Below are 14371 nucleotides of genomic sequence, written 5' to 3'. Positions count from 1 at the left end.
AAAAAAAAAAAAAAAAGATCACGTCCACCGAGGATCTGGCCTGGCTCTAGGCATGGTAGTCAGCGACAAAACGGAGCCGAGTACCCAGGCTATCGAATTCGAAGTTCCGCGACTCAAGTACTCAGTACATAAGTACAGTACCGATTCATAAATGCCTCAAAAAGCAAGCATGTCGTACACGTTGCTAAGTACTGCAACATATTCACAATACCATCTTTGTATTCCTGTGGTTTAGTAGCATTTTTATTTTTGGCCGGAATTTTTTTTTATTCGCCCGCGCGCACTAGTTTGGGGGTCTTCAGAGGATGTCATCCATAAAATTAAATCGGTGTGGCCTAAAGAGGACAAAAACACAACATTCTTTACCCTCATTTTATTTCTCCAATATAACTCCCAAATATCCACATTTTTTTGCTTACGAAGCTAAATACAATCTCTACTGCATTATTATGGTGTTTGAGTGAAAATTATTCCCTCAAACTTGACTGCTTGCACACAGTGAGTGACATTGTCGTGTATATACATGGCAAAGCTCAAATATCTACTAAGAAAACAAACAAAAGGCAACTACAGCAATGACTTTCAGTCTACAACTTGTCAACAAAATGCAATGAAGTAATAACCAATGAAAAGAAGCGTTCTAAATTTCACCACAGACATAATGTAGATTGGGGCTGGAACACCCTCTTTGATTGGTCCATTCAATACAACAGAACATACATGAATATCAATGACTAAGCCATCATCCAATAAGAAATCACCCTTCACTAATAAATGTACACATTGAATATAAGTACACTAAAAGTATCCTTTGGACAAAAACTTAACATTAATTACTAATATATAGAATAGATACAGAAAATAGCATAGAGCCCTAACATTTATACATATTTTCCTGACATGAAAATATCACCATGTTCTACAGCATAGTTATGACAGCCTCACAAATTATTTTTGAATACCACTATACATAATGGGAATTGTGTATTTTCCAACAGTCTTTTGGAGGGGGTTCAGGGGGGAGGGGGTATAAGGGGGGTAGGAATCTTTCAAAAGGGCAAAAAAGAGACTGCAAAATAGTTTAGAATGGAAACATACAAATATTTTCATACACAGATCAACCTATTTTCCACTTTTGTGCCAATTTTTGGAACAGCGCAATAGCATAATATTCAACACTTCCACCTAACAAAATTGAAACCACTGATCCTACAAATAACAAATATTGAGTCATAATAATTCTCGTGTAATTTTAAAGATATTTTGTATTTTATGACTCACGTTTGAAAATAAAAACTGTGCCTCTCAGCTAGCTGCCTCTAGCTTTTAATATGCTTTTCATTTTCACCTTTATTTTTAAACTATAATAATCAAGTTAATACCAGTCAGAAGCATTGGTGGAGACTGGCATATTTTCAAAATATGAAATGGGGAGGGGGGCATACACAATGTACGTCTAATAGTATATCATGGTGCTGCATTTCTTTTATACACAACAGTTAACAAAATATAAGGGTAGGAAAAGAGTCCTAAACAAAATGGGGTGGTAAATTTTCTAGCATATTTTTTTTTTCCACAGACCAGCCAAAATACTGCTTGACTACAATTTCATTGGAAACATATCATGTACAATGTATAATACATATACCATTGCAAGTGACCTGTGTTATACTGTACATATACAACTGTAGGATGGTAGTTATATTTACATCCTTAAGTTTACAGCATTTACTATTATAATAGGGTGTTATTCTCTACATGTGTAGCTTACTTTATAATAACATTAGATTAAACACACACACAAACACTACACACTTATACAGCCCCATTTCTACATAAAAAAGCAACATATATGCAAGTATGCCAACCTAAACCTCTACTGACATTTATCAAGTATTGTAAGTTCATAAAATTCTTGGTAACATTTTGTATGGCCCTCTTAAGTTCATTTCCTGGTTTTGTACATGAGTTAAATTGTACATGTAAACTTAGACTAATTGCTAGTTAAGAACTCATACAACTCTCTCTCTATCCAGCCACGAAAATGAAAAAAAAACTCTCAATTATTTCTCAATACACCCAAGCCCTAAACAATCATAAATTACATTTTGTACCTACATGTACTGTGTACCTACAATATAACTTACACCAAGAACTGACACCAATTCATTTATAAATCTTGCAAAAGAAAAAAAAATTGACTGAGTGAAAAGAGAAAAAAGGCTCCACATGAGAGGTGTTGCCAAAAATAAGTCGTCATTTCACGTACATTAAAATGACTGTTTTACAATTTGTTGAAAAAAGGTTTGATGTCAGGTTTTCATGAAATTGTAATGCCTTTAAAGCTCATAGAATAAGAAGAAAACTATGCTCTAAGGTAACATACTAGTACAGTACATGTACATGTACGCGACTGTATGTAATCTAATGTTAGTGGGTTGAAGATTTGTAGTTCCGATTTGTCAGATGAATTTCCCAAATGTCATCTCTCACTGCTTTTCGCTTAGGCATATTTTTAAGAGAGCACCAGAAAATTAGTACTGTGAATCTTGAAATAGACACTGTGTGTTTAACTTGAACTCTTCACATCCACAAACTAGTGCCAGTACTTTAATTGTCATGCTACCGATTGTTTCAACAATTTTTGATTTTCACTGTGGCACAAAATCATACATTTTGTATAGATGTAAGAAGCCTTGTCTAAGAAGCCCACTTTTCCTCAGTACCCTGGGTGGTCGACTTAGACAAGTTTAACTGTATATGCAAACATTAAAAGTTGTTACACTACACATGTGTGCAAACTTCTTGTTGTTGCGAATCTTTTAAAAACCATGATCTTATCCTTGTAAGTCCAGCTGCCTGTGTTTGCCAGCCAACGTTGCGTGCTGGGTCAAAAAGCAGCTATCATTACAGCAGCGGATTACCAACTCAAACACAGACTCAGTCGAAAGTCTGGCGGATACTTTAGCATAATACTTGACCTAGATTTTTGTGGAAGTGTTGCTAACGTTCTGTTCACAATTCCTAATGCCATAGAATTAACACAACACTCAACCATAGGAAACTTTTCAAAATGACCAAATGAGTTACATGTACTTCAGTAACCATAAATGTATACCACGAATGTATAGATTTATTAGGACTTTAAATGATGTAAACGTTATCTTTTTGATATATTTTGTCTGACCCTTACCTCTTCCCTCATGACCTCAATGAAAAGTGACCTACAGGTCGATTTGAGCTCCTCATGAATAAAAATGGTTAAAAAAAAATTAGCAAGCAAAATTTAATTTTCAAGTTTACATACAAATTTTGTTGAAATTCAGTGGCCAAACAACTACTGGTTGTCAATTTGATTCAACTTGTCACATAATGAATTTATAGTCTAAATTTTATCATTTTATGATACTGAACCATACATGTAGCTATGCACTGTTTATCGTAAATTCATTTACGAAATTCATTTATTTTTGCCGGGACTTAACTTTGCAGTTGGTTGGAAATGGATGTTTTTGGTGCGCTTTGAGTTTATGATAAAAATGATTCTGTAGTACTGTAGTCACACAACGGAAACGTACATGGATATTCTCGGTGTCACGATTTTGCAAAAAAATAAAATGGCAGCGAATATTTCCAGATTCACAGTACTCTCCGGCTAGCCTGGTATCCAGTCTGATCGTGATTGGGGGTATTGGGGTGTTTAGGCAGGTTGTGTCTTCGGGGCCTCTAAGAGCTTCCCCCGCCCAGTGCAACAGACCGTCCCGGTAGGAGTGTTACGCTAATCAGAGACAGTATGCTCGGGGATTTGGTTTCCCCCAACGTAATTAATCTCTCGTGAAATACACACCGGGAAGCTTATGTGAGGTGGGCGGGCCAGAGCTCTTGCGGCCCCCACCACGAATCAGACTGGATTCCAGGCTACTCTCCGGCATGCGGCATCTCTTAGTCCATCTTCAGGTTGACGTAGATGTAACGGATGAACTTGAGAGAAGCGAAGAAGGAGACGGTCCCCAGACTGAGGAAGAAGGCGTAGCAGATCAGGATGGTGTAGCCGAAAAACTCCACAGTCTGCAGCGTGCCCGACATGTTGGAGCGCTTGTAGTAGTAGAACAGAGCGTATAGGAAGATGAACACACCGGTGGACCTGCAGAGAAACAACAACAACAAAAATTGTCAGATTCAGAAACAAATTAAAGCATTTTGAACTTGGCTGTTAAAAGACATGTTGGAGCACTTGTAGTAGTGGACCTACAAAGAAACAAAAAAATTAATATTTAGTGTCAGATTTTAGTTTGTCAAATTTTAGCCCAAGCATCAGTGTGCAAGCACGTCTAACCCTCTTAGAATGGGGAATAACAGGCAATAAACCAGATAGTGAGTGAGAGATTCTAGGAAACTCTAAAGGACTTGTTGGCCCTATGGACATGTTGGAGCGCTTGTAGTAGTAGAACAGAGCGTACAGGAAGATAAACACACCGGTGGATCTGTACAGAGGAACAAAAATAAAATTCAGTGTCAGATTCAAGAAAACCCTATAGAATTGGTGCTCCTAAAAACATTTGTAGTAGTAAAACAACACATGCAGGAATATGAACACATTGGTGGACCTGCAGGGAACAAAAAAATACAATTTTAGTGTCAAATTTTAGTCTCAGCATCAGTGTGCAAGCATGTCTAACCCTCATGGCATAGGGAACAACAGGTGGTCTTAAATCGGTGGACCTACATGTAATAGATAAATACAATTTTAGTGTTGGATTGAACAAAAGTTGGTCTAATGTGCTTTAACTAAGGGTTGTTGACTCAGAATCTGAAGGTTCTGGGTTCCAATCCCAGAGCAGTTCTAAGTGTCATGTTCTTGGGAAAGGCACCGATTTCCTTATACGTGTATGTGTGTGTGCGTGTACATGTATGTGTATTGCAAAGCAGTATACTACTAGTCTTCTCTGAGTGACAGTTGAAATGTAGGGTTTTCAACACTTTGAAACTTAGAAATTAAAATTCCAGTAGTACATACAATGTAATACTAATTACCTTCGCCAAGAAGGTTATGTTTTCAGTAGCGTTTGTCTGTGTGTGTGTGTGGTTTAGCAAGATAACTCGAGAAGCAGTGGATGGATTGGAATGAAACTTGGTAGGTGGGTAGGACTTCATGAGACCTAGAAATGATTAGATTTTGGGCCCCCTGGCGGCTTTCCTAGGTACTGCAGCTGAACTTCCGGTTTTGATATCTCATGTTCTGGACATGCTAGGGTCACGAATTTTGGTTGGTAGATAGCTCTTGGGGTAGGGAAGAAGTGACATGAGTTTGGGTCCCCTAGCGCCTTGTTCTGGAACTGCAGGAGTATTTGTTGAAAAAAATTTGAAGGACGATAACTCAAGAACCGGTTGACGTATTGTCGTGATTTTTGGTATGTAGGTAGTTGAAGTAATGCTTGACATAATCAGATGGCAATTATGCAAATCAGGAGCTAATTTGCATAATTAATGAGGAAATTCTATAAATCTGATTTGTTCGATAATAGAACTATGAAACAGTTGTGACATCTACTTGAGAACGAGAAAAACATCTGAGGATGTAGATTATGTAAATGAGGACCTAATTTGCATAATTAATGGCAAATTCTTATAATTCCATAGTTGTAACTGCTGCACCCCGAATTTCATACTTGCCGCATTTGGAAGTTAAGTGAAGGTGAACATTAATAAACATAATTTATTCAAATCATGACCTCATTTGCATAATTTATGAGGAAGTGCTGCAATAGCCTTTTTGTTATGATAAGGCTGTCATTGGGTGGAGAATATGATCAACTGATATAATCCATGCAAATGAGGCTCTTATTTACAAAATCAATGATTAAAATTGTAGAATTCGTCACCCGCAAGGGTTAACATCTTTTGGCGAAGGTATGAGATCGTGGAACTCTTGTTCATACTGTAACAGTTTGGTCACGAAATTCCATTCAGAAAATAGACAGACTTTTAAAATCATAATCTTGCCACAAGCCATTAACAGTGACCCAAATACTTCTTGTACAAAAAGTCATTTAAATGCATAACTGCCAACACAACACTCTGTCTGGTGTAACCATGCAAGAAAAACAATGGCATGTTTTTCTACAACATTGTTCTACATCTAGTCTCATTGTTCACTAATTCATCAGGTGTGAGCTTCTTATTTCTTCCCAAAACATTGTCTATTTGTGGACACAACATACGTCACCACACTGGAACAAAAATGTCATTAGGAAAAGGAACAATAACAAATTAGACACAATAAGGTGTTGACCTGTGGGCGTTGCCTCAAAATTCCAGTTTGCATGTTAAGTTGTTGACATTGTTGAACTTAGATTGTAAAAATGTTTTGATGTCAGGCAATTAAATGTCAGGAAAATAGCTCACTGATGTTGACTGCTTAGGCCACACCAATTTAATTTCTTGGTTAACGGATTTTTCTAGAAAAATAATGGAGCGGGTGGGCAAAAAAATGAATAAAATAAAAACAGGCCTAGGCATCCTATTATGGCCCAAAAAGGTACGATAGGAGCCATTAAGTCAACACACCAGGCTGGTTCAAAATTTAAACAGTGAATTTTGAACTTTTAATGATACCATTGCATTGAAAGATGGAATAACTGTAACAACTAGGAAGAAAAGGACTGTTGTCAACGGTTCAGGGCAAAATATGAGCATTTTGCAGTTGATTCTGAATTTTTATTTTTATTTGCAAATCAGAAAAAAATGAAGCGGGCGGATCCGTTAACCAAGAAATTAAATTGGTGTGGCCTTAGATTGTAAAAATGTTTTGATGTCAGGCAATTAAGTGTCAGGAAAATAGCTTACTGATGCTAACAGCTTACTGATGTTTTTTTCTCCTTGTATACTCGTAATCAACTTACTTTCTGGAGCTTGGAACATATTAATCTGCTCTATTTTAGCTTTAAATTTATCATTCTTAAACCGATAACCCCAAAACTTATTTTCATGCTCTCCCGTGATATCTTAACCCTGTAAAATGCTATTTTCTGCACTTTGAGGGGCACATTTTGCTGGTAAATTAAGGTTAGTTTGATTTAATCTACACGCCAAATTTTGTCTGTCAAAGATGATGGATTTCGTACTGTCCGTGTGTAAATTGGGTCCAGGCCACACCAATTTTTTACAGTTAGGAAAGGTGAAAACAGAGGGATGGGAGAAAAGTTTTTTCTCATCCTCTCTGGCTATACATATAATGAAGAAGAAGACCTTTATTGTACATTGTAAATACAAGCTCCAAGTTTGTAAGAAGAGAGACTAAAAGGTTAACCATAAGAGAATCTTTAACTACGAAATCAGATTAAACAGCCCTGATCTGATTCCTAAAAGCGGTACAAAGATAGGACAGTCGTCTTTAGCTTTATACCAAGGAAGACTTCCTTCGTTAAGACTCCTTAAGACAGTTCTTATACCAGGTAGGCTCTGAGACTCGCTCCTTGTGAGTAAACACACCTTCTATTCAAAGGAAAATCACCAAAACTGAGTAAACCTTGTCTTGTTTTGGAAGTGAGAAAAGCCACATGGCCTAAGTGTAACAGATCCCATACCCCAAATCACTTAACAGTCCTACAAAGAATCAAATCTTTTTTATCTATCTACAATATGTTCATGAATTTTTCTACTCATTTTCTGAAATTCCAATATTAAACATTTTCAATAATTTCAACAACAAGTTCCCATGTTTGAGGAGAGCCACACATGTCAAAGAACCCACCGCACTTATTGAAAAGAGTAGGGGTCCTTCGAAGTGTGAGTGGTTCAAACCTTACAGTCCAGTCTTACACAGCTTGTTACACTTATTTGTAGTACAAAACTGGTGTGTTATGCCTTATAAGGCAGCTTACTGGTTATGCGAAACAAACAAGCCTACAGTATGTATAGTAGGACAGTATATATATAGGACTACGTACCAGTACATGTACATGTACCTGTACAATTGTTGTTCTAATGTGGAAGGCGGCACTTCACAGTGTTTTGAGTCGTGGTCGAAACAATGTGTGATGCGAATACTCGATTTTAAATCACTGTGAACATTCCACGATTTATAGGAACTTAACTTAAAAGGTTGAACTAGAACTTCAAACACTGGAGATTCGGAAAAAGTCTTTGAAGTTGGAAATAACTTCAAGAATTCAAAGTGACCACTGTTTGCATACAGTGTTTTGAGGCACAATGTGTATGGTGAATATTCCATGTAATTTACCACGGCGCATATTTCACGATTTATAATATTAGCCCTTGGGCATGAACTTGCAATAAAGAACTTATAATAACTTGATAATGAAAGATGAACTTTAAACACTGGAGGTTCGGAAAAAGTCTTTGAAGTTGGAAATAACTTCTAGAATTCAAAGTGGCCAATGTTCGAACTTCCGTGTTTCAAGACTTAGCCTACAATTGAAACAATGTGTGATGCGAATATTTGATGTAATTTACCACTGCGCATATTTCACGATTTACAATAACTTGACTTTTAAAAGGTAGAACTTCAAACACGGGAGGTTCGGAAAAAAGTCTTTGAAGTTGGAAACAACTTCTAGAATTCAAAGTGGCCAGTGTTGGGACTTCCGTGCCGTGTTAGAGAACCCAGGCATTCCACCAGTGGATGTTATGTCTGTCCTTAAGCCACAGAAATAACCACATCCTTGGCAGGGCCATCCTTGGAACGGGAACCTCTAATTCCCCACTAATGCCGCAGGTTAAAAGCATGGTGTTCTGTCAGGAAACTTTTACTCAGCCTACCGTAATCTGCGAAATATTTGCAGTAGTTTTATGTACATATTTTTTGAGATGAGCTCTCACCATAGCACAAATATGTTGTATTACAGTACGACACTGTTGTTTTTTAAATGTATTTGTTTAACACGACAAATTCTTCCTTTTTGATCCTATCACAAAATTAAGACTATGTGAAAGTAAAATGTTTTACAGTATTTCCCAGGCTTAAGGACTTGTACTGTACTTGTTACTACAGCTTTAGAAGCTGTAACAGCATTAGGCCATAGCAATGTAATATTATGGATACATTTTCCCCTACATGTACAAAATTTATGTACATTGTACATTGTGTTCCTTTCAAAAACTTAATTAAGTCAGTTCAATATTCTTCTTTTAATATCTGCATCCCTCTATTCTCAAAATCTAGCCACCTTTTCCATTTTTCCCAACTTTTATCTTTGTACTCTTGCATTATCTGGCTTCAAGGAATTTTAAAATAAAAGGTATGGGAAGGATTGAACTGAATACTATATTTTCTTTGGTTTGATTCTTCTTTTAACATTTGGAATCCTATTGTTGTTAAGATCTAGTGATATTGAAAGTGTCTTTTTCCACAACATTTTTTTGTTCACTATGGCATGTATACATGTACGTAAGGGTTTTTTGTATTCTGTATATATCGTTATAGCCAGTATAACCGCCCTTCAGCGTAACACAAGTTTTGAACAGCTCAATCCTTGGTTGATAGTTGGTTACCGTATTAGATTACTTACTACTTGTTAGTACATGTATGTCCACCAGTTTATTAGTCCATCATGCATACTATACAACAAAGTCTAGTTTTGAGTAGTGCTGCATACCTAAACCCACATTAAGGTTCAGGTCTGGATTCAAGTCCAGAGGTTTAGGTTCAGTTCCGGACTTGTAAGTCCGGACCTAAACCCATGGCATATACAAAATTGCATGTTGGCAACCTTGCAATGTTCTCTGGGTGAAACTTTGGCCACATAACATGGAGGCTGATGGCAATGTTTTCTTCATTTTGCAGCAAAGATTTTGCAATCTACGGAAGGTTGTAGGTGGTTTGGAAAGAAAAGGGGTATGTGAAATGGTCTTTTATGGTAATGAGTCCGGACTCGGCTCTTGACTTTTAGGTTTTTTTGGACTTGAACCTAAACATTCTTACAAGTCCAGATCCAAGTCCAGTGAACTGGTATGCAGCACTAGTTTTGAGGAACATCATCCATAGAACAGATTCGGAGTGGCCCCACTAGCTGTCTAATCGCGATCGGACCTGAGAAAACTCGGCATGCGCTGTCAACTCCCAGTCAAGCGTACGCGCCCGAATAGTGCGGTAAAGAGGCGCGGGAGAAAGGGGCGCACCTCCGTCCATTTACTGTGGCAACATCAGAATCTTTGGCGTTAAGTCACCGTAGAAAGGCTTTCTCTTTCTTCACAGGCACTTTGGGCTTTGTGCTGAGTTTGTGGAGCGCACTTAAAGAGTGTAAAAATGCTAAAAAGACAAGTTAAAGCTGGCGGAACATTCTCCAAGTGGGATTCCTACAATGTTCCACCATTATACAAAGTGAAAAATGTTGTTCTTTTCCACGATCTAGTATTTTAGAGGCTGTTGTACATTGTGAAGAAAGTTGTTTTACAATGTAGATACAGTCTAGTGACAATGGAAATACTGTTATTTACAACGATAACAGAGGCTGATACAACTAAAAACAGTCAAAGAAACTGAGTTGAGTACTCATTTATACATGCTAATTTTAACCTCTTTTCCTACCATGTTTCCCTTACTTGAGACAACACATGTCGCCCTAGAGTTTTCTTCATTGAAATCCCGGAAGAAAGCTGTCACTTTCTTACAAGACATAACCACTTTCCCTTTCTTGATTTCTTCATCTCAAACCATAGATCTGTTGTATACATGACTATATTTTAACATACAAGTAATACATGACATTGTACATCTTAACATACGTAGTGGTAGAAATACATGTATACTTTATTTCAATGTTCTGCAATATTGCAGAATGGCAAAATTTTGTTCTGCAATTTGGAAATTCTTTCTCCGCAGCTAAATCCATGGTATATACATGTACAAAATCGCTTGTTTTGTTCACAATTTACATTAAATTTTGTACATGCTATTTGAAAAATATATGCAAAATTACTACTAAGTATATCATAGAGTCAGTAGTAAACACAAAAGCTCTAAAATAATATGCCAACACCATTGAACCTCTAGCCTGATTTTTTCAGTCTGCAAAATTGTAGATTTGCTAATTTTTCTTCAATCTGCAATATTGAAAATGTCACTGTAGTGACTACAGGTGGGTATTTCTAACACTGTATGGCCATGCCTTCCAGACTTCAAGCATTGTGCTTAATAATTAAGGAACTGAAGCTAAGGCATTACATCTTAAAGGCTTTTGTGACGCACCAGTTCCTGCCATTGTACATCAAACCCTTCAGACGTCTTCAAAATCTCAAGATTAACCAAGAAAACCTGGTGGCTATTTTTAACCCCTTCTGACGCACGACACGACACTTAAGACATGGGGACACTTGTCTGTAAGACTGGTGAAGTCCGAGAGGTCTACTAAAATGACCTGAGGTGCAGGTATCTTTGATTATCATCCTAATTATGCCTTCAAGACAGAAGACACTTTCCGTTGTATCACAAAGTGTGGATTACCGGTACTTTCCATTAAAAGACAATGAGATGATTTTGCGCTTTCTATTATTAGTAAAACAAAGGACTTTCAGAATTTTCTAACGTCCGAACGAACTTTCTGCTAAGCAAGATCTTAGGCTTCTGAACTGTTGGCTACCTGTTATAGGCTTATGTACACCTGTCTTCCTTCTCAATAGTTCTTGAAGACATCCAAAGCAATTTCAGGGCGGCAAAACAAAAAATATTCTGCATAAGGAAATCTGTCTGATATTGACATTTACTGCTATTTCTTAGCACATGTTTGTCATCATTTCATACTTGAACACAAACTATGTGGGGGCTGCCTTCATTTTTTTGTTCCACCAATAAATAGCTAGAACCAGCCTACAATACGTAACCAGTTTCCATCAGTGACATCGCATTTTTGCCTCACAGATATTCTCAGTATGTTATGGGATTGGGTTGATTAAATGTTAGTACTTAAGAACACCGACAAGAAAATTGACATTGAAAATTCAGTACTCGGGATTCGAACCCACAACCTTTAGAATCTACATGTACGTCAACAACTCCAGCCTCAAGACCACCTTGCCACCTACATGTTGTACATGTACTATCACTCTTTGGGGAGGGGCACCTTGTCAGTGACACTTGCTTGATTGACACATACTGTCCAGCCAATCAAATTGCAGAGAATTCCTGACGACATTAGCACGAGTGAAACCAAGCAACCTCACAATTAAAAAGGCCAAGGATAGAAGGCGTTACTGTTTTGAAATGCTCCAGTTGTTCCTATTGTATTGTAACGACTTTAGGCACCGTAAAATCCCTCTGCTTAAAGAAAAATCCTCGAACTAAGACCGTCTGACGTATGAAGTAAAATTCAAGACATCAATTTTCTTATCTTTTAGAGGGTGAAGGTCTCCATGGTCTTAAGGAGGGTTCTACTTTCATTGTTGTCTTAATGATTTTTTTAGGCTTAAGACACAGCCGGATATACTGTAAAGCGTGGCTCTGTTTTGATTAGGAAGATAATAGCACAATTTGGGACATGTCATTCATTCGTCTTGCTTAATAGACACCTGTTGGATTTTACAATGGATCTCTGTAATAATCATAATTATCGTTAAATGCTGCTTTAGGTAACACTTACCTAATAATTATGTGTGCTACTTACATAAGTGGGAAATTAGGGAAGCTAAATTACATAAATGTGTTGAGATGAAAAAATAAATCACATACATTTATAGTTTCATGACACAAAATTCTTCAAGCAACTGGATAGAAAGTTTTAAATTTGCAACACTTTACAAATTGTAGATAACATCTGCTATCTTTTATCAGTGACTGAGAGGCTTTACTTCTAGTACTAAATACTAAAATGAAATATAGCACTGATGCTATCTAAAATGTCTGTTTCCACCTTTCCAAAATCAAATCCAGTTGCTTGAGTACTAAGTAACACTGTTTTTTGGTGTATCTTACAGTGTATTACCTGGATGTCTAACCTTCACCAACATACTCAATAATTCCCTCTTGTTCTTTTACAACCTTGTGACGAAATGCAATGCCTTTTACCTGACTGTTATTTCATTGTGACCACCTAAAAGGAAATAATATGAAAATCTGGCCCGTCCTCCAATCTTCCAACCCAGTAGACTGAACACATGTTCCCCACAAAACAACACAAACCCTGAGAACATTTCCTGACCAATAATAGATCGTGTTTCATAACAGGTGACCAATGATAGATCAGGTGTCATAACAGAATGAAGATTAGAAGGTGGGAAGCAAAGGAAGGACCAACATTCCTGAAGTGTTGTTTACCTGGGAAAGATGACAGGAATTTTGTGTATTGTTTCTGTCGGTTTGTTTCAAGACACAGATTAGTTCTACATGACATGGTCATCTTCTCGATTTGATAGGTGCAGTGCACATCTCACATTAAATCCCTGGGGAGAGGGGGTTCCAATTAAAGAGATCCCAGACATCAGACGTTAAAACAGTTACTGTATCCACAATAATGTGCTGTTCAATGTGAACCAGTCAGAATTGTCCGGAGGAAGGTGACAGATGGTCACCAAAATGTTGGCTGAATAAAAGTCTAAGTCTTGGTTGTGTAAAAAGAGTATTCGGCTTGAAGTTTCAGCAATACAAAAGCTGCTAGCAGGTGTTCAAAATTGTTTCGGAACAGTGCTTTTGAATCATTGAATTCTGATGCATTGTTAAAGTTTATTTGTTGGATCATATTAGTCAACATCTAAAAAAAATCTCTACCTACCGACCATAGTTTTTTTTAGCTCTGAAACTGAAAACACAACATTAATTTTCCTAGGCTTGATTTATGCTGTATTACGTAAGAGCTTAGAATGTTAACACACAGGTGCAAATGTCAATGCAAAAGACAAGGTGTCAGAATGCCCCCCTCCCATGCTAACATCATAAATCGTCATCTATCATCACTTAAACTACATGCCAGGTTTTTCACCACTCAAGCCCTCACCGGTCATAATATTGTTATCTGCCACCTGCGAAACTTTCCGCCCATCCCAAACGTTGCCCCAAACGTTTGCATACCGCGAGCTCCTGGTTAAATAGTTAGGATAAACAGGGGAGGAAGTTCAAAGGCGTGTGGCGGTGACGGGGCGTTCGGAGTTTATTCCTTCGCCATGGCGACAAAGAGGTCTGCAGAAGGGTGTGTCAAAACAACGTTCAGGTGAAGGTGACCTTGCCGTGATGGAACATGGTCAGGCCACAATAATTTCATTTGTTGTTTCTAAGATTTTTCCTTTAAATATGATGCGACAGGGACAAAAACTAGAAACTAAGGTAACATTTGCAAAGCAAAGTGCATAATGTTTACCTTCACATATGGTCTGCTCTGTTAATTCTTACTCAAACACATTCATATTTGGTCAGACAGGAGTC

The 14371-nt window shown here is 37.4% G+C and overlaps 1 protein-coding gene across 1 annotated transcript in view; it reads right to left on the bottom strand.

Moving 5' to 3' along the window:
* Nucleotides 1-3915: 3915 nt before the first annotated feature.
* LOC109483072 (transmembrane 9 superfamily member 1-like) overlaps nt 3916-14371 on the bottom strand; it is a 34172-nt gene continuing 23716 nt past the window's right edge. Inside the window, exon 14 of the mRNA XM_019786036.1 lies at nt 3916-4144. Within this exon, the coding sequence (XP_019641595.1) occupies nt 3943-4144 (202 nt within the window). The 3' untranslated portion in view covers nt 3916-3942. The remainder of the gene's footprint in view (nt 4145-14371) is intronic.

This window comes from Branchiostoma belcheri, unplaced genomic scaffold (genome assembly GCF_001625305.1).
Source record: "Branchiostoma belcheri isolate BF01 breed outbred unplaced genomic scaffold, Haploidv18h27 scaffold62, whole genome shotgun sequence".
In the NCBI taxonomy this organism is placed as follows: Eukaryota; Metazoa; Chordata; class Leptocardii; order Amphioxiformes; family Branchiostomatidae; genus Branchiostoma; species Branchiostoma belcheri.
The sequence above is the reverse complement of the archived record's forward strand: the minus strand, read 5'-3'. Positions and strand labels throughout refer to the sequence as shown.